Below are 19,396 nucleotides of genomic sequence, written 5' to 3'. Positions count from 1 at the left end.
CGACCCCAAAGTTACCACACCAGCAGCTCAGGGCCGGTCAGGTGCAGAGTTCAAAGTGGTGCCCAAAACGCATAGGCTATAATGGAGAGAAGGGGGTGCCCCGGTTCCGGTCTGCTTGCAGGTAAGTACCCGCGTCTTCGGAGGGCAGACCAAGGGGGTTTTGTAGGGCACCGGGGGGGACACAAGCCCACACAGAAATGTCACCCTCAGCGGCGCGGGGGCGGCCGGGTGCAGTGTTAGAACAAGCGTCGGGTTCGCAATGTAAGTCAATGAGAGATCAAGGGATCTCGTCAGCGCTGCAGGCAGGCAAGGGGGGGCTTCCTCGGGGAAACCTCCACTTGGGCAAGGGAGAGGGACTCCTGGGGGTCACTTCTGCAGTGAAAGTCCGGTCCTTCAGGTCCTGGGGGCTGCGGGTGCAGGGTCTTTTCCAGGCGTCGGGACTTAGGTTTCAGAGAGTCGCGGTCAGGGGAAGCCTCGGGATTCCCTCTGCAGGCGGCGCTGTGGGGACTCAGGGGGGACAGGTTTTGGTACTCACAGTCGTAGAGTAGTCCGGGGGTCCTCCCTGAGGTGTTGGTTCTCCACCAGCCGAGTCGGGGTCGCCGGGTGCAGTGTTGCAAGTCTCACGCTTCTTGCGGGGAGATTGCAGGGTCTTTAAAGCTGCTCCTTTGGATAAAGTTGCAGTCTTTTTGGAGCAGGTCCGCTGTCCTCAGGAGTTTCTCGTCGTCGTCGAAGCAGGGCAGTCCTCAGAGGATTCAGAGGTCACTGGTCCCTTTGGAAGGCGTCGCTGGAGCAGAGTTCTTTGGAAGGCAGGAGACAGGCCGGTGAGTTTCTGGAGCTAAGGCAGTTGTTGTCTTCTGGTCTTCCTCTGCAGGGGTTTTCAGCTGGGCAGTCGTCCTTCTTGTTGTCGCAGGAATCTAATTTTCTAGGGTTCAGGGTGGCCCTTAAATACTAAATTTAAGGGCGTGTTTAGGTCTGGGGGGTTAGTAGCCAATGGCTACTAGCCCTGAGGGTGGGTACACCCTCTTTGTGCCTCCTCCCAAGGGGAGGGGGTCACAATCCTAACCCTATTGGGGGAATCCTCCATCTGCAAGATGGAGGATTTCTAAAAGTTAGAGTCACTTCAGCTCAGGACACCTTAGGGGCTGTCCTGACTGGCCAGTGACTCCTCCTTGTTGTTTTCTTTGTTTCCTCCGGCCTTGCCGCCAAAAGTGGGGGCCTTGGCCGGAGGGGGCGGGCAACTCCACTAGCTGGAGTGTCCTGCGGTGCTGTGACAAAGGGGTGAGCCTTTGAGGCTCACCGCCAGGTGTTACAGCTCCTGCCTGGGGGAGGTGTTAGCATCTCCACCCAGTGCAGGCTTTGTTACTGGCCTCAGAGTGACAAAGGCACTCTCCCCATGGGGCCAGCAACATGTCTCTAGTGTGGCAGGGTGCTGGAACTAGTCAGCCTACACAGATAGTCGGTTAAGTTTCAGGGGGCACCTCTAAGGTGCCCTCTGGGGTGTATTTTGCAATAAAATGTACACTGGCATCAGTGTGCATTTATTGTGCTGAGAAGTTTGATACCAAACTTCCCAGTTTTCAGTGTAGCCATTATGGTGCTGTGGAGTTCGTGTTTGACAAACTCCCAGACCATATACTCTTATGGCTACCCTGCACTTACAATGTCTAAGGTTTTGTTTAGACACTGTAGGGGTACCATGAGGGGAGTGCCATGTCGACTTACTCGTTTTGTCCTCACTAGCACACACAAGCTGGCAAGCAGTGTGTCTGTGCTGAGTGAGAGGTCTCTAGGGTGGCATAAGACATGCTGCAGCCCTTAGAGACCTTCCTTGGCATCAGGGCCCTTGGTACTAGAAGTACCAGTTACAAGGGACTTATCTGGATGCCAGGGTCTGCCAATTGTGGATACAAAAGTACAGGTTAGGGAAAGAACACTGGTGCTGGGGCCTGGTTAGCAGGCCTCCGCACACTTTCAATTGTAAACATAGCATCAGCAAAGGCAAAAAGTCAGGGGGCAACCATGCCAAGGAGGCATTTCCTTACAATGTGTTTGAGTTTATTTGAATGTTATCCTTATTTATGATGATTGGTGACCATGTTCTTGAAGTTTACTTCTGCATGTGTAGGAAATCTGCCTTTTCTGTATGGTTACTCCATATTTTGCTGGCTTTACAACTGTGCACTTTAAACTGGCAAACCACTAGTAAAGTGCCTGCCCCCCCCCCCCCCCCCCCTTTTTTGGTCATATTCCTAATTGGTATAATTAGCTACTAGTCGTTAGAGTACCCAGGGTCACCGAGACTGGCACACATAATGTGCCATCCAGGACTGCAAGTGTAAGGCATGGCTTGAGGCCTTCGAGAAGTTCCCAAATCACAAATAAATGGGGTTCTTTACTGTATCTTCACACTTACAAGAACCTGTTGGCAAGTCCCCAAGCTTTAGAACAATAATGGAAATGCAGGACTATCAATTTAGCACGATGGAGGTTTTACCAGAGTGGGGAAAACACTGCTCATACTAACAAAGGGCCCAGGAAGAAATATTCTGAGCTCAAATTTACTAAGTGGTACTAATGCTTGCTGCTGGGTGGGTAAGCTCCATTGAGTGAGTAGAGAAGGGGTCAGTTGTGTAGACAGGGCATTGTATATACTTTCCAGGTAATGCCTGAGTGATATGAAAGACCTTTAGAACAGTAGAAGTGGAAATACACGGTAGACTTCTAATGTGCCTCCAGTAAAAAGGAGGTAGCAACGTCATGCTGATCTTTCTGCTGACTGATCAACGCCGCTCCTATGCACCTCTACCAAAGTTTAGTGCCTACACAATGTATGGGACACATGGGTGGGCTCAGGTTGCTCACATATGCAAAATTCTCAAATAAAAAACATTTGAGCTGTCAGTTTACAGAGTAAAATCACGGTTTGGAATATGCTTCTTCGTTATGCCAACTATGACACTTTGAATTTCCCTTACATCATGGTTAAAGCATGCTGTGTGTTCTATACTTTAGTATCAAGTCAGGTGTTTGAAGGGCTGGGCTTTTGCTTTAAAAAAGTGAATGATGTTTGTGTGGAAATAGTATTGGGTTTGTAATACTAGCGGGTTCCTCGTTTGTGAGAGCTTGTTATACAGTGCATGTTCGAAAAGCACAGCACCTTCCTTCTGGGCACAAGGCACACAATCCAACAATCACAGTGAAAGGTGTCAGGACTTGACAGAATTCTCACCAAAGAGTAGAACTAGAAATATCAAACAACAACAAAAAATATAAGACGGGAAGCCATTGCAATCAAATTGTTTATTTCGATACCACTGGTGGTTACAAATATGACCTTTTATTAAGTAAGATAACAACGTGTGTCAGTTTACAGTAGGGACATTTACAGCTAAATAAGGACATTACTGTGGTACCACCCATTTCACGCAACCATTCAATACTCTGCTCCAAGACATTTAACTCGCAGTGATCCAGAGACTTGCGTTTTTGCAGCCAAAACAAACTCTGTCTGAGGAAAAAGCAAAAGACTGGGAATCCAAGTACCTCGCAATATTACTGCAGTTCCTTCACTGTTCCCAAGTAGACCGTCAAGTCTCAGATAGGTTTCTCGTATTCCAAAGAAAGATCTTAAGCTGGGGAATGCCTGGTTTAAAAGAAAGCGGTATTGCTCTGACGAGTCATGCAAGAGAACTTAATTTCTCTTAGTAAAAAGTAATTGCCAGTGCGCACCACAAAAGGGGAAATCGCACCAAGTGCATGCTAAAACCAGTGTGACGTCTACGAGATTCATTTCCACTCGAAGACAGTTACTAAAGACTGCAGCAGTATCAAGTAAGAGTGCACTATGGTTTCATGATGCAATAAAACACAAACCATGTACATTAGGAGGCCCTGCTTATCGTTCCATACACATATCCGAGATGGGTTTAAACTTTTTATTTTTTAAACCTGAGCAGTATTCGAATTTGAGAAAAGATTGTTTGGTGCTCAAGTGTAGCCAAATATTTCCTAAAAATTGAAGTCTTCCAGTACGATCTGGACATAATGGCTTAAAGGTCCGGTAGTTATGCAGCGAAGGTCTTACACTGAAAACTTGTGTTATGTTGTTGGAAAGGCTCAGGTATAATCTGTGCTATTTAAGAGCCAGACAAAAATCGATTCGGCTCACTATTTCCAGGCAATAGGAAATCTGTCAGTCCTTCAATCTTCAGCACAATTTGGTGCCCAGAGTTTATTTACACTACAGACAGACAACTGCACTCGTGTCCAACATTTTATTAAAATTATATAGAATGATTACAAATACAGTTTTGCACAAACTAAGTATTTCTTGTAGTAGATGCATGGAAACACGTAGAATTCATCCACGGCTAACACTACGTATAAAACTTGACCTGGAAACAGACTTTAAAAACAGACTTAATACAACACGGATGCTTGAAGTCCTCAAGTCAGGAAACCTGCAAACTAAGATAAAAGAAGCCTGTCATTTGGTGTCAAGATATCACATTTGCATTAATATTTCATGGACGAACATGTATTTAAAATTCAAACGGGTGCTTCAGTACCTGCTAAAGCAGGAAACTGGTTCTTTATGCAGAACGAAAGTGGGTCACATGGCAAATAGGAAGCCTTTAGTTGCCCCAACCGGCACTGTGCAGATACACTGGTCTACTGTTTGGTATAAGACATGTAATGGTGCAGCACACCTTGAATCCTTTCACTGTAGGCAGTGACATGTTTTTGCATAAAGCAGATTCATATCAGGATAGTCTCACCGACTCAACAAATTATACCCAAATGGAATAATTCAGCTGTAGAGGGTGGAAATCCCACAACCTGTGACCAGCAACTGCTGATTCTGCCCATTCCTAGCATTGCAAAGTTAGAAGAGCACACGTCAAATTCAAAGAATTCAACGCCAGTTATCTCCAAAGGTCTTGACTATAACCTGGAACCTGTGTTCTGTGTTTAACTGGCAGGCAAGTTACAAGTACGTTTGGAAGCCACCAATTATCTGTTGCCCTAGGAAAAGATACCAATAACCTTGATTAAATTGTTCACTGCCGGAAAGGATATGGTAGATAACGGGTCTTCTATCTCCCCAGGAGATCCTCTATGTGCAAGCCCATGGCAATCAGGCCCCCAACACCCTCCAACAAGAGGATCCGCTATTACTAAGTGAAAGGACAATCTGTAATACTGGGCCAATCTGAAGAGCCAAGTTTTGGGCACGTGGCAACACGAGGACTATTTTTTTTTGGGGGGGGCGAAGGTACCCACTATTCCATTAGTAAATGTCAGAGTTGCCTAGCAATTCATTATGGCCCCACTCTGCCTGTATAAAGTGACTAAAAAGAAAAGATCAGACTTTTGCTTCAGGTGGGTTACTAGAAACCATGGTGACACTTTATTGAGCAACATATCACGACCCCTATCAGAAATACTAGGCAAGTTGTATGATTAGTGAACAGCCCACAAATATTTATCAGGGAACTGCATTCACTAAAGACTTTGCCGGGGCACATTCAGAACACAGGTCAGTAGAGCCAGTGAAACGGTAAAGAAACTCTGCCAAGTTAAAGCACAAGTGGCTGTTTAAGATAAATAACTACCAACAGGGCTCTCATCGACTCTTCTGGCTAGCAGTGGTGCTCCTGCAAGGCTGCCCAGCAAACTACCAGGTATCTAATTTGTCAAGCTTAGAATCAAGCGCTGCAGGAAACCCACTAAGCAGTCCTAAACTAAAAAAACTTTACTGAGTTAAACCTAACGACTTAAGTTGGTAATTGAGGCAATGATCATAGCCCTGGTCATTGCAAGTTTGCTTAAGTGGGGACCATTCCGGGTGCAGCAGTTACGAAGGTGCAGCCTAAACTGTGCCAAGGGTGAAAGAATCACCAAATTCTTAGGCAATCGCAACACAGCACATACATGATTTTAAAGGCTGCGGCTTGACGTGGTTTGAAGGGTACCCCAATGAAGGTTATCCTGGTGTATCCATCAAACAGACTTCGTTAGTTTCAGTGAAAGCAACAATCACTTGTAGTGACTTACACCTCAATTGAGAGGCTATTAAAAAGGGGTTGGCAGGACTACGTGGAAGTTTGTGCATTTTTAGATATCCAAGCACCAACTTAAGAGCCAAAGTCATGTTAAAGCACCTGATCCAATTTAAAAAAGCCCTCCTAATCTAGTTTATTGCTGGTGCTAGCCTTGCATCACTGGTGGCCTGTTTGGCAACACGAATTAAATAGTGTTCGATGCAGGGTTATCTTTCACCTTTAAATTTCAGATGGCCCTGCCATGTCCCTATTTCCTGAATGCCAAGACGCGCGCAGTCATTCCTTGCTTATTTTTGAGACCATGGATACTCTGAGACACCAGAGCAGGCAGTTGTGTTCGGTGTCTATAAAAGGTAGCTACATATTTTCAGTGCAAGGAGTCTTTGCACAAATATTGGAAGCTTAAAAACTCTGCCCTCTGGTTACGGATTCTGTACTTTTTTTTCCAGCATACCCTGATCACAGATTCGAAACGAGTAGTTTATAGACTGCCAATTAGTCGCGTAAGAACTGAGCAAACTCAAGGCTCCCACATCTTTTTGCTTCCAGTGACGAGCCATGGGCCCTAACCGGCACGCTGCCTTCTCCGGTTTACAAGGGAAGTCACTCTGCACCTCCCTCTACACAATTAGTACACGTGGTGTCATTACAAACAATATCTTGGTTGTGTAAGAGGTGGCTGCTTTGAACAAGCCCCGTCATCATCAGAAGCCTTAATTAGAGCATCATGTTTTCCAAAAGACACAAAACCTGGCTCTTAAGATGCACACCGCTTTTATTTCAGTTCCTGGCAGCACCAAGGAAGCTGGGTTGGTGCATGTACCCTCTGTTAACTATATGACAGACACAGGATTATTGCTATGTGCCATGCCAATACTGAAGTTTGCTCTCATTTGTTAGGAGTGCTATTGCAGAACCAAAAAAAAAAAAAAACGAATTTCTATTGTGATGGAGGTGATGAAAGCAGCCAAGATCCTCAAGTAATCCATAAATAATCTGTACTCTGGTTTCAAAAGATGCAGAATATGAAATAAGGAGTGTTCAGTGCAAGCAGTTGTATCCTTTCACATCAAGTACAATATAATTTTGCTTCAGGTACTAAAGGACACGTAACTCCAACAAGGTGTCACAAGATTGAGCGTTGCTTTCTAACTGCGAGCCGGACACCAGTGCAATCTACTTACCTTTAACGTTCTCTCCAAATCACAACAAATAAGAATCAGCGCTAGGACCCCCAAATACCCAAGAAGCTCATATAATCATGAGGAGAGCAAACTAAAGAACCACAGGAGGTACTTGGAAATCTGGTTAGAGGGCATAAACTGATGCAGCAGCTCTAGGGCCAGCGTGACGGATACAGGACCCAACCCTGCTCGCCCCCAAACATAAATGAGGGTCATTCTAGAAGGACAACAGTTTGGTAGGGAACTTTTATGGAACCCCGTTTCACTACATCTGAAACTCATTTCATCTCTCCCACCATCACTTGTGCCGCACTTTCATCCCGAATTTAACTCCTGACTAACTGCTTTGAATCCGGTTTCAGTAGCATAGGTATCAATTGATAATCGAACTTCAGAATATGTTCAGCTGTGCAGAATTCCCCCAACACTGATTATTTAACAAAATAAACCAGCTTCTTTCAAGAGAAAGAAAAAAAATATGCAGAAAAAAAAAATCCTACAGTCCATTTTGAATGTAACTCCTTTTGATGAGCCGCAGTCCTCGGGTATGTAATGCAGATCTACACGCATCCAACAATAATCCCTCGAAGGTTCACTCCCTTTAAAAGGAATGTGTACCCATTCCTAGCGGTAGACTGAACGGTTCAGCAAACCAAACTAGCCTTAAGGAACAGGGATGCAGGGTTTCAGGTCTGGCCTAGCTAACACCCAGTCAAGGCCAGTCACGCCAAAGCCCAATTCCTGCTCCAGTCTTTCGAAACCACAGCAAAACACCAACGAAATTGTGTTCCCAGGTAAGCGTTACAAATAGGGCAATATCCTTACGATGGAGCTGTTCATGGACATTGTTGGGAGGTACAAGTACACAGGAGAGGACTGGATTCCCGTCCAAAAGCCAGTAAACGGGGCAAAGCTTGCACCACAAATGTGATCTGCTCGAGTCTAGAACAATGTTAGATTGTAGTTGCAGTGATGGTAAAGGCAGATTAGTCTCTCCCTTATGCCCTCAGTGGGCTGTATGCACCTGGGACATTTTTTTGGCAAATAAATAATCTGCAATAAGTCATTTCATAGTAAAGCCTCTTGTCGGACTGGCCTGCAGGGTCAGAAGGGCTGATCTGACAGGCCAGTGTACGGGTTTCATGAGTGTTTGCGAGCCCCTCTCACAGCCTGAAGGGCCAGATTCTTACTTTCCATTTCCCGATATCACCCCAAACATTGTGCTTGCTGCAAGCACAACTGCCTACCGTCTAAAATACCTAGCAAAACACGGACAGCATATCTTTACAAGTTGAAAACTGTACTGATTTGAAAACGTTTGCCACTTTTGGTGCTTGCACCTACTCCCTGTCCCAGTCCGACCCCATAAAAAGCTGCTCTGCTGCTTCAAAAGAAGTAATGATGTTTCCCTCTGAGGCTGCTGTACCACAAGTTGAGCATTGCAGTCTACCTCTTGACACTGCATTTATCTCAGCTACTCAGTCTGTGTGTCTAAAACGCACACGTCACCCGCAGCACAGTATCACTATCCATCTCTCAAGTAGCAATGATATTCCTGGTTCCCGATAGACACTTACTAGGCTTGGGAACAACCCAGGATCTTGAATGAGGCGAGCAGCCCTCAAGGTTTTCGAGAAAGACCATGTTTGGTACAGCCATTTACATTCTGCAGAATCTTTAACGTTCCACTGACAAGATAAGGAGCACGCATGACTCCTGTGTCAGGGTCCCTGACGGAATTAAAATGAAAGATGGACGACTCCCAGGTTTCGAACATGCTGTCTGGTGGAAAACAAACCAAACTACAGCCCCAGGAAATAGCTTGCAGAATGTTTGTCAAAGACCGATTTTGCATCTGGTGTTGTATGAACCAGTTCCCAGCAGGGCAGTATACACGTCTGGTGACAGAGGTGATGCCCAAAGCATAAATCCAAGTTAAGTGATATCAGCAAGCCAAAAAAATAAAAAAATAAAATAGAAGCACAAGTCCGGCTTAAGAATTATCCACAAATATGTCAGAGACAAATGTGAACTGTCTGAATTATTAAACTTGCAGCTCAAGATTGACTTTGCCACACCCAACCATAATTCACTCCTGACAGAGTGGATTATGTTTGAATGTCCTGCAACTGAGGCACAGGTAATCAGTGCTCATTTAAACCCCCACTTCACACCCAGTTTCATCCGCCTTATACTAGTGAAAACTTAAGAGAAGCATGGAAAAATTAAGTAGAGCGCTTCTACCACCTTTGAACCTACCTAATTTGTTTGTTTATGCTTGTACATCTGCATCATTCTTTGACGGAAAGAATCAAACGTATCTTCTTTCTTTGAGTTGGCTCCACCCAAGCCCTCCCCTCTTGAAGTTGTACCCCTGCAGAATAAATTGAGAGTTAAGCAATATAGACACACATTCAGACATGAACTATGAAAAGAATAAGGCAAATAGTCAATAACCTAGGAAGCCCCATGCACCTGCCACCCTACTCACATACCCACCCAAAGGAAGAGGCACACTGACACTCCCTCCAAGTAGCAGTTACAAACCACTTCAATCGTGGCAAGAGCAGTGCAACACCATATTTTATTAAGTGGTTTCCCGAACACAGTAGCACGACCCAACTTACCTTTAGGCGGCAAAACCAAGCTATGCAGCAATCACTCTCCTTTAACAGACCCCCCCCCCCCTTAAAGTGCACCATCTCCCGCAAAGTACACACATAAACCTTGAGCTACATGAAGACATTGCCACAACATACACTTTGACTGGGTCTTTGATCCCAGCGCCTTCAGATCCAAGGCCTTCGCCCTCTTTCCAGCCCATTTTACTCAGCATCTGGAAGCCCACATTCTTGTCAGTAAGTTTCTTGTTGGCGTACTCCAAATCTCTTTTTTCTGGTTTCTACATTGTAGAAGAACAAGAATTGGCAACCAGTTAGAAAACATGTCACCTCAAGGGAAATCGACATCCTCTGAAAACAGTCAGCAACTCCCTTTTAACAATCACAAATGAAGCCAAGGGCAGCTACCCTCTACCTCAATAAAACCCCAGCAGACAAATGCTCACATACCAAAATAAGAAAACATCACCGTGAATTAGCTACATTATATAGTCGTAATGAATGGGTTGGGTACAAGGAATTAAACTTTGAATCTGCCCAAAGCCGGTTTTCATAGAGTGGATTAAAAGTTCGAGAAAGCAGGAACTGGGAGGATATGGCCATTGGAGGGCGTATGTGGCTAGGCCCCTTGCAAGGCTCAGAGAAAAGCCATCACAGATTCAATCACTACAGGAAAGGGAGAATTTATAACATTTAAAACATGAACACTTCGTTTTCTTAGTCTGCGGTTGCCATTTGTGTTTACACGAATTGATCAAGCAATGACCAAGGAGAAGAGAATTAAATCTGCCTTTTTACTTCGTGCTGTGCAGTTTGACTTTAACCTCATAAGAGAAAACAAGGAAAAGCAGGCATTACCTTCTTTTGTGCTGGCCTTCCCTTTGGCCTCTCATAAGCAATCCTAACAGGGTCATGAACTGGGGGAAAGAAAACATCAAGCCATTATACTACTGCTGTGGAATCGCTAATACAGGTGCCATTTTAAAATTACCCACAGGCAACACAGAATATACTTCAGTCTGTGGTTCCAGATGAATTGTGACAAAACCAAATACCTAAGACATTGTGCTACAGTGCCTTTGATCCAGCACCTCTGCAGCCCGCTAAAAACAAGCAAGCACAACATATATCCATTTGTTGTGGTCCACTGGATCTGGGAGCAAGGCAACTGACAAAATGCTGGCACCCATAGTATACGGGGGGAAGCATAAATAATTCTGATAACAGGTTATTGGTTGTCATTTTTGGTATATAGGGGCACCCATGGCAGAATGCTGAACATATGGGGGTGCCCATATGCTTGGGAAAGAGGAGAAAAAAAAAAAGCATGTGGGGGGGGGCGGGGGGGGGGGGGGGGAGCATGGGCTCAGTAGTTTAGCACATCATGAAAGTATTTGAATATTTGATGGCGCTCTCAAAGCCTATGGCTTGAGAAAATCAGGGACAAATATGCATCAAAGTGCACCACTGACCATTTTGCTCCAATAATTTCTCAGTTGGCGAGCTTAGAGAAGGAAAAAAAAAAAAAAAAAAAAAAGGGGGGTGGAGAATGGTACGGGACACCATGAAAACATAGGACTCGCTAGAATTCAGGACAGTTATTCCACCCTAGTTGTCTGGAAGCTGACCAGCCAGCCAACACCACTGTATGCAACCACAGAACGTAAAGGGTATAAAATGCATAGAGCAAATAACCAAAGCTCTCACCTTTAGGGTCCTCTACATGACACACTCTTTTGGCGGGAAGCATCCCAACTTTAAGAGCAGTGACTCTCTTACGAGGGAGTGTTCGAACAGGGGCCTTCTTTGCCACTTCATCTTGGCTTGCCGACTCGGGTGAAATTTCACTTTCTACGGCAGCCTCGGCAATCTCGCCATCTGGAGATTCAGCTTCCACTTCAGGCTGTGGCTCTTCCTTGGGCTCAGCTGCTTTTTCTTTTGCTTCAGTTTTCCGCAATTCGGCCACCTTTGCCTGATAGTACTTGTAAGCAGGGCTCTCCTTTTCTTTTAAGAACCTAGGTATTTAACAAATGGTTAGAAGACAGCTTCACAAGCAAAGTTTAACAACAAGCAATTGGGGGTGGGTGCTGCTTCCAGTTGTCCCTTCTGGTTACACGCAGGGACGAGTGATACACTATGGCTTCAGAGCACGTCTACTTGTACAGAGGACAAAAACTCGAAAACGTGTTAACCTTGATGACAAACAATATGTCCTCGGTGTTATAAGCATATACCGTGTATTAGGCCAGATATGGGTTATATAACCACAATTGAGTGGCCTGCTCCACTTTACAAATAAGTAGATGGATTTTCACAATTGCGATATCGAGAAGGGTATCTGAAATAAAATACATACCAAAACTCCGGATTGCTCTCACTGTTCTCCTTGCTGAATTGCTCAACTTCAGGTCCCATCTGAGCGACAAATTTGGCGAGTTTCTCAGCAGTATCCTTCGTTTTGGCATCAACTAAAAACAAAATAAATTAACAGTTCAACTGAAGCAGCAGGTAAGAGGCCAGCTGAGCCATCCTATGAGCAGACATGTTGAGTATTAAATGTTAACCACTAGGTTCAAGTGGCCTACCAAACAACTCAGGATTGACCCAGTCACAAGGACCAGAAATGAGAAGCTGCTTCTCGTGCCGTATTTCATGTGGGGCACCAGGCGAAGAAACGGAACGAAAATAAGGGCTATATTACAACACAGAATTTTAAGACCAAGAAGCTACCAACATGCCTGCCCATGCAGCCGTCAGAAAGGAAACAGAGCCAATTATCAAAATGAATAGATAACATTAGAAGTTTTAATCCAGGGCAGCATCAGCCCGCATAAGCAATAATGCTTCCAATTATAGGCACTAGCACAACACAAAATGCTGCACTACGTAGTGCAAGCACGACTCGGACCACCGACAAAAGGGTCATTTCGTCACTGTTAAACACCCCAACAATGCAAACTGTTCTATTCCACTTGCACCACTGTGGTTGCAGAGCTCGGTCACCATATACACACGTTTTCATCTCACAACATGAACTAAAATATATCTACCAGTCATGGTTGTCCTCTACTCAACTGATTGCAAGACACCTATACCCGGGGAAATAAGAGAAATCTTTTGCAGTACAGTTGCAATAGGAATAAGTCAAATGAACACCTACCTTCTAAGCTCTGGTGACTTTTTTCCGCTGGTGCAGCACTCTCCGAGACTTTGGGAGCTCGCAGCGGTTCATAAGCTCCCCTCAACCTCCGGCGCTTAGCAAGCGCTACATTTTTGAATAGCCTGGTCTTCATCTCTCTTACTTTTCGTGAAAGCTCTATAGATTTCACCGACTCCGCAGCAATTTCTTCTGCGGTGGCCTTGGTTGTCTGCTGTCTTCCATCCTTCATAGTTTGCCGCACCTTCTGCGTCTCTGCCAGTTTCATACGATAATACTGGTACTCTGGGCTATTCTCGTCAAATAGAAACCTGCAACAAAAATATATAATTACAAATGTCAGAGTTCCCTGGGCTTAGCGCAAGATCTTTGACTTCTACTATGCCACAGTAACTTACCAGAACTCTGGCTGCTTTTCAGTCGTTTTCCCTTTAAATATATTAATACAGTGTTCCGCAAGCTTGTTTATGGCCTCGACAATTTTAGCATCTGCGTTTGTTTTGTCTAAAGCAAAATAAAGAACTGTTACACATGTGTAGCAAGACAATTGTAACATCACACATGTTAAGTAAAATCATGCCCACAGGAATTATGTAGCAGGGAGGACCAAATGATGTGGCAAATTTCACTTAGGTGGCAAGAAGAGGCAAATGACCTCCGTTGTGATATTACTTTATTGTTGTAGTTTTACGTGTTCACTGCCTGAGCAAAGGTTTCATCGTGTTAATGCCAGTTTAAGACCTAAACACAGCAATAAACAGAAAGATGACGTGTCAAACCATTGCAAAGGGCTTTCCAAATTTGACCCGTTTCAACTAGGGGGGGGACATATATATATATTATATACATACATACACACACACACACACACACACACACTTTGTAAGGAAATGGCTCCCTGTTGCAGTTAGCCCCCACTTTTTGCCTGATACTGACTTGCCTGCGAAATGTGCTGGTACCCTGCTAACCAGGCCCCAGCACCAGTGTTCTTTCACCAAAAATGTACAGTTGTCTCCACAATTGGCACACCCTGGAATCCAGGTAAGTCCCTTGTAACTGGTACCCCTGGTACCAAGGGCCCTGATGCCAGGGAATGTCTCTCTAAGGGCTGCAGCATCTCTTATGCCACCCTGGGGGGACCCCTCACCCAGCACAGACACACTGCTTGCGAGTGCTGGTGGGGAGAAAATGACTAAGTCGACATGGCACTCCCCTCAGGGTGCCATGCCAACCTCACTGCCCATGGCATAGATAAGTCACCCCTTGTAGGAAGTTGGCTCTGTATGCACTATTTCAAAGTAAGGAATAGTATGCACAGAGTCCAAGGGTTCCCCTTAGAGTTAAGATAGTGGCAAAAAGAGATAATACCAATGCTCTATTTTGTGGTAGTGTGGTCGAGCAGTAGGCTTATTAAAGGAGTAGTGTTAAGCATTTGTTGTACATACACCCAGGCAATAAATGAGGAACACACACTCAGAGACAATTCCAGGCCAATAGGTTTTTGTATAGAAAAATATATTTTCTTAGTTTATTTTAAGAACCACAGGTTCAAATTTTACATGTAATACTTTAAATGAAAGGTATTGCAGGTAGGTACTTTAGGAACTTTGAATAATCAAAATAGCATACAGTTTTCAAGTAAATCACATATAGCTATTTTAAAACTAGACACTTAGTGCAATTTTCACAGTTCCTGGGGGGAGTATAAGGTGCACTATACCATAGGTGAGAGCATAAGTGCATGAGCACTATGCCCCTACAGTGTCTAAGCAAAACCTTAGACATTGTAAGTGCAGGGTAGCCATAAGAGTATATGGTCTGGGAGTCTGTCAAACACCAACTCCATAGCACCATAATGGCTACACTGAAAACTGGGAAGTTTGGTATCAAACTTCTCAGCACAATAAATGCACACTGATGCAAGTGTACATTTTATTGTGAAATACACCCCAGAGGGCATCTTAAGAGATGCCCCCTGAAAATATACTCGACTTCCAGTGTGGGCTGACTAGTTTTTGCCAGCCTGCCACACACCAGACATGTTGCTGGCCACATGAGGAGAGTGCCTTTGTCACTCTGTGGCTAGTAAAGCCTGTACTGTGTGGAGGTGCCTCTCACCTCCCCCTGCAGGAACTGTAACACCTGGCGGTGAGCCTCAAAGGATCACCCCCTCTGTTACAGCGCCACAGGGCATTCCAGCTAGTGATGAGAAAAACAAGGAGGCGTCACTGGCCAGTCAGGACAGCCCCTAAGGCATCCTGAGCTGAGGTGACTGACTTTTAGAAATCCTCCATCTTGCAGATTCCCCCAAAAGGGATAGGAATGTGCCCCCTCTCCTCAGGGAGGAGGCACAAAGAGGGTGTAGCCACCCTCGGGGCTAGTAGCCATTGACCTAAACACACCCCTAAATTGAGTATTTAGGGGCCCCCAGAACCTAGGAAACTAGATTCCTGCAACCTAAGATGAAGGTCTGCTGACCTGAAGCCCTGCAGAGAAGACTGAGACACCAACTGCTTTGGCCCCAGCCCTACCGGCCTGTCTCCCCACTTCGAGAAAAACTGCAACAGGGACACGCTCCCCAGGGTCCAGTGACCTCTGAAGCCTCAGGGGACTACCCTGCATCTAAAAGGAACAAGAATTCCCGTGGACAGCGGCCCTGTTCCAAAGAAACTACAACTTGCAACAAAGAAACAACTTTTAAAGGACTCCACGTTTCCCCGACGGAAGCGTGAGACTTTCCACTCTGCACCCGACGCCCCCGGCTCGACCTGCGGAAAACCAACACTACAGGGAGGACTCCCCGGCGACTGCGACTCTGTGAGTAGCCAGAGTAGACCCCCCTGAACCCCCACAGCGACGCCTGCAGAGGGAATCCAGAGGCTCCCCCTGACCGCGACTGCCTGTTTCTAAGAACCAGACGCCTGGTAAAGACACTGCACCTGCAGCCCCCAGGACCTGAAGGATCAGACCCCCAGGTGGCCCTCTCCCTTGATATGTACACAAAAGGAGAGCACTGGGAGTGTTGCTAGCCCACACCGCCTCCCTAAAGAAATTATATCATCACAAATGGTGTGGGGTAGTAGGAACTGAAGGTAAGACTAGGTCAGTCTTTTTTCAGTGGTATTAGTAAGGTCACTTTAGATCCTCAGGTAGGGAAGTCATAGTTGGAAAATGTCCAAGCTAGGGGGTGCTGTGTTGTCCTACAGGGGGAAGGGGGGTTTCCCTTACGGACTAGGTGGTCTCACACACATAATAGTGTCTTGGTTCATCATATGACCACCTAGCCCCACCCAAGTAAGATGGTACTACTTGGGCGGACTCAACCTCTTGGTTAAAAGAACCAGAGGGAGTGCTGAAATTAAACTGACTGGATAGTTACATTGATCCAGAAGGGGTGAATAATAAAATTACCAAACATGTCACCAGTGGCAACTGCTAGTTTTAATAAAGGTGCATGCTGGTAAGACTAAAACCAAGGGGGAGAGGCTTGTTGGAGAATAATGTCTCTTGGAGTCTAAAAAGAAAAATGAATGACCAACATGTTTCTGCCCTCACTAAGTGCTGGTAGGTCAGGGGCATTCGTCAGGGTCGGAGCACACGCAGTAAGTGGGGTGCTCAACTGTGAAAAAAGTGTAAGGCCTACCTGAACGGGTAGTTCACGGTGGGGTAGGCCTGTAGTAGATATCAATAAATAAGCCACTATTAATTCAGAATATATTCAGAGTGAAAGAACCGTGGCAAACCACTGCAAAGCACACAACAATATGTGAACAAATGTGAAGGGCACTCACACACACATGCAAAAGTGACTTACCCCGGGGTAGGGGGCAATCTGCCTCTGGTCTGGCTAGAGCTTCAAGCCCTAGAGAAAGGTCTGGGTTTTGTTCCTACCCCCAAACTCGACATCTTTAAACTAAGGATAGAACTAGCAGAATTCTTTCGTAAGATTAGGCTAAGAACCTTTTTTCTCATGAACCCCGAATCCAATACAGAACAAGAAAAGAACACAGGGCTACGTCCCAAATCCAAGTTCACTCCCTCCTCCCACCTGAAGTTTTGCCATTTGAAAAGTCAGTGAGCAGGAGGATCGACGACCTGCAGAACACACAAAGGGAGATCTTCCACAACATTAGTACCGAAGAACTTACAGCCCTCCACAACCTTAGCAATGACTCTTCCATCACCATTAAACCAGCGGATAAAGGTGGTGCCATAGTGATAATGCCCACAGTAATGTACAATACTGAATGTCTACGTCTACTAAATAATGACCATCATTATAAGAGACTATCGAGGGACCCGACAGAAGAGGTCAGGGAAGAGATCACTTTCCTGATCCAGAAGGGTATAAACAACGGTTGGATCACTAAACATGAGGCCGCCTTCCTCATCCAACCCAACCCAAAAACCCCATACTTCTATATTTTGCCTAAAATCCACAAAAATAAACATCCACCCCCGGGAAGACCAATTGTCTCCGGGATCGGTTCCATCCTGGAACCACTGTCCCAATTTTGCGACTGGTTCCTCCAACCATTCGTGAAACTGATTCCCACATACCTCAAAGATACAACAGATGTGCTCTCCCTTATCGATACCCTAGATTTTGACAAAGATAAAGAACATCTCATGACACTGGATGTGGAATCACTATATACCAACATTCCACAGGAAGCAACTTTGGAAGTGGTCAGTGACCTACTAAATAGGGGTGCAAGGAAATACATCACCCCCCCAGAATTCATCCTGGACTTAGCCCATCTGGCCCTCACCAGGAATTTCTTTGAGTTCGATAAGAACTTCTTTTTACAGATCCAGGGTACTTCCATGGGGAGCACCTTCGCATCGAGCTTGGCATGCCTATACATGGATCACTTTGAGAAAGAAATGGTTCTCACTGAAGAGAATCCGTGCTTCAACCATATCAGGCTATGGAAAAGATACATCGATGACATCCTGATAATCTGGAGAGGCACAAGGGAAGAAGCAACCACCTTCATCACTTGGTTAAACACCCTGAACCCCTTTCCAGAGCTTCCACCCACACTCCCTCAGGGAAAATTTCCCAGTGGGGCAGTATTTCCGCCTTTGGCGGAATTGTACCGAACTACACACTACAAAAAGCATGCTCAGCAGCTCACAAACTTCGAGCAAGAGGATACCCAGACCACCTACTGAGGAGAGCTGACAAACGTGCTTGTGTGAGCCCTAGGGAAACTTTACTGCATCCCAGCAGCAGAACCAGTAAGACTCCTTGATCTGTGTGACTAAATTCAACCCAGCATCCAATACGATCAAAAAGATACTCAATGAAGACTGGAAAATCCTCACGTCTGGGGGTCTTCCCTTTCAGATCCCAATGAATGCTTATAAAAAAGCAAAAAGTATTCGGGATATGATCGTACATACCCGCCCACGGGTTAACCTTACCTCAAACAAGCAAAGGACACTCTGGGACCTTCCTCCCGCTAAAGGCCATTTTCCGTGCGGCAGCTGCAGTGTCTGCGCATTTACCACAAAAAAAAAAACTTACACTTGATTTGGGACTACGGACGCCCTGGGAACTTAGACAATTAACGAACTGCAACAGCAAAAACGTGGTGTATATGATCACATGCCCCTGTGATAAAAGATACATTGGGATGACAAGAAGAGTGGGTACACGCATCTGCGAGCATAGGAGCACCATCCGCTGCAAGAGAGATGCCACAAGACTCACCGAACATTATATTTCTAGCAATCACCATCCTGATCACATGCAATGGGTGGTGTTGGACCAACTAAAATCGACAGCAACTAATGCCACACAAAAACTTTTATTATATGAACAAAGGTGGATATGGAGGTTGCAAACGGACATCAGAGGATTGAACGACAATATCCAGTGGTCAGCTTTAAGATAATGACAAAATACCATGGTGACCCCTTGCCCATATGAGATTCCTTCTACGGCCCTATAAATGCCCCACCGGGGGGGATTCACTACCCATCCCCCGCGTTGCTATCTTTGACCTGGGTAGCATCCCTACTTTTCAGAGTAATTTCCCCTACCCCTGCCATCGTAGCTATTGTCCCCTCCCCTCCTACACCCTTTCGTTTCTTTATCTATACATACGTCTTCTGTCTCCTCTTCCCTTGTATTTCCTGTTCTCTCTTTTCTTTTTTTCCCTCCCCCCCCCCCACCAACCTCCCATTCTTCCTCTCCCCTGGTGCCCCCCTTACCAACACCCCCCCCCCACCCCATAGTAACTGTGCCCTTTTCTCGGTTATATTGTATCTTTGCTCATGCCTTTGTCTCATCTCTGCTCCTACCCTTGCTACTCTTTTTTTTCTTGCTCTCCCCCTATTCCCCTCTTCCCCTGCCCTGTC

The 19,396-nt window shown here is 45.5% G+C and overlaps 1 protein-coding gene across 1 annotated transcript in view; it reads right to left on the bottom strand.

Moving 5' to 3' along the window:
- The window catches only part of LOC138267038 (uncharacterized), a 252,245-nt gene that overhangs the window by 225,515 nt on the left and 7,334 nt on the right, over positions 1-19,396 (bottom strand). The window contains exons 4-10 of the mRNA XM_069215886.1: positions 13,426-13,531; positions 13,031-13,338; positions 12,227-12,338; positions 11,578-11,885; positions 10,729-10,787; positions 10,009-10,151; positions 9,512-9,623 (exon numbers count right to left, since the gene is read on the bottom strand). Coding sequence (XP_069071987.1) covers positions 9,512-9,623; positions 10,009-10,151; positions 10,729-10,787; positions 11,578-11,885; positions 12,227-12,338; positions 13,031-13,338; positions 13,426-13,531 — 1,148 coding nt within the window. The remainder of the gene's footprint in view (positions 1-9,511; positions 9,624-10,008; positions 10,152-10,728; positions 10,788-11,577; positions 11,886-12,226; positions 12,339-13,030; positions 13,339-13,425; positions 13,532-19,396) is intronic.

This window comes from Pleurodeles waltl, chromosome 12, assembly GCF_031143425.1.
Source record: "Pleurodeles waltl isolate 20211129_DDA chromosome 12, aPleWal1.hap1.20221129, whole genome shotgun sequence".
Taxonomy (NCBI): Eukaryota; Metazoa; Chordata; class Amphibia; order Caudata; family Salamandridae; genus Pleurodeles; species Pleurodeles waltl.
Note: the sequence above shows the minus strand (reverse complement) of the source record. Positions and strands in the feature narration are given on the sequence as shown.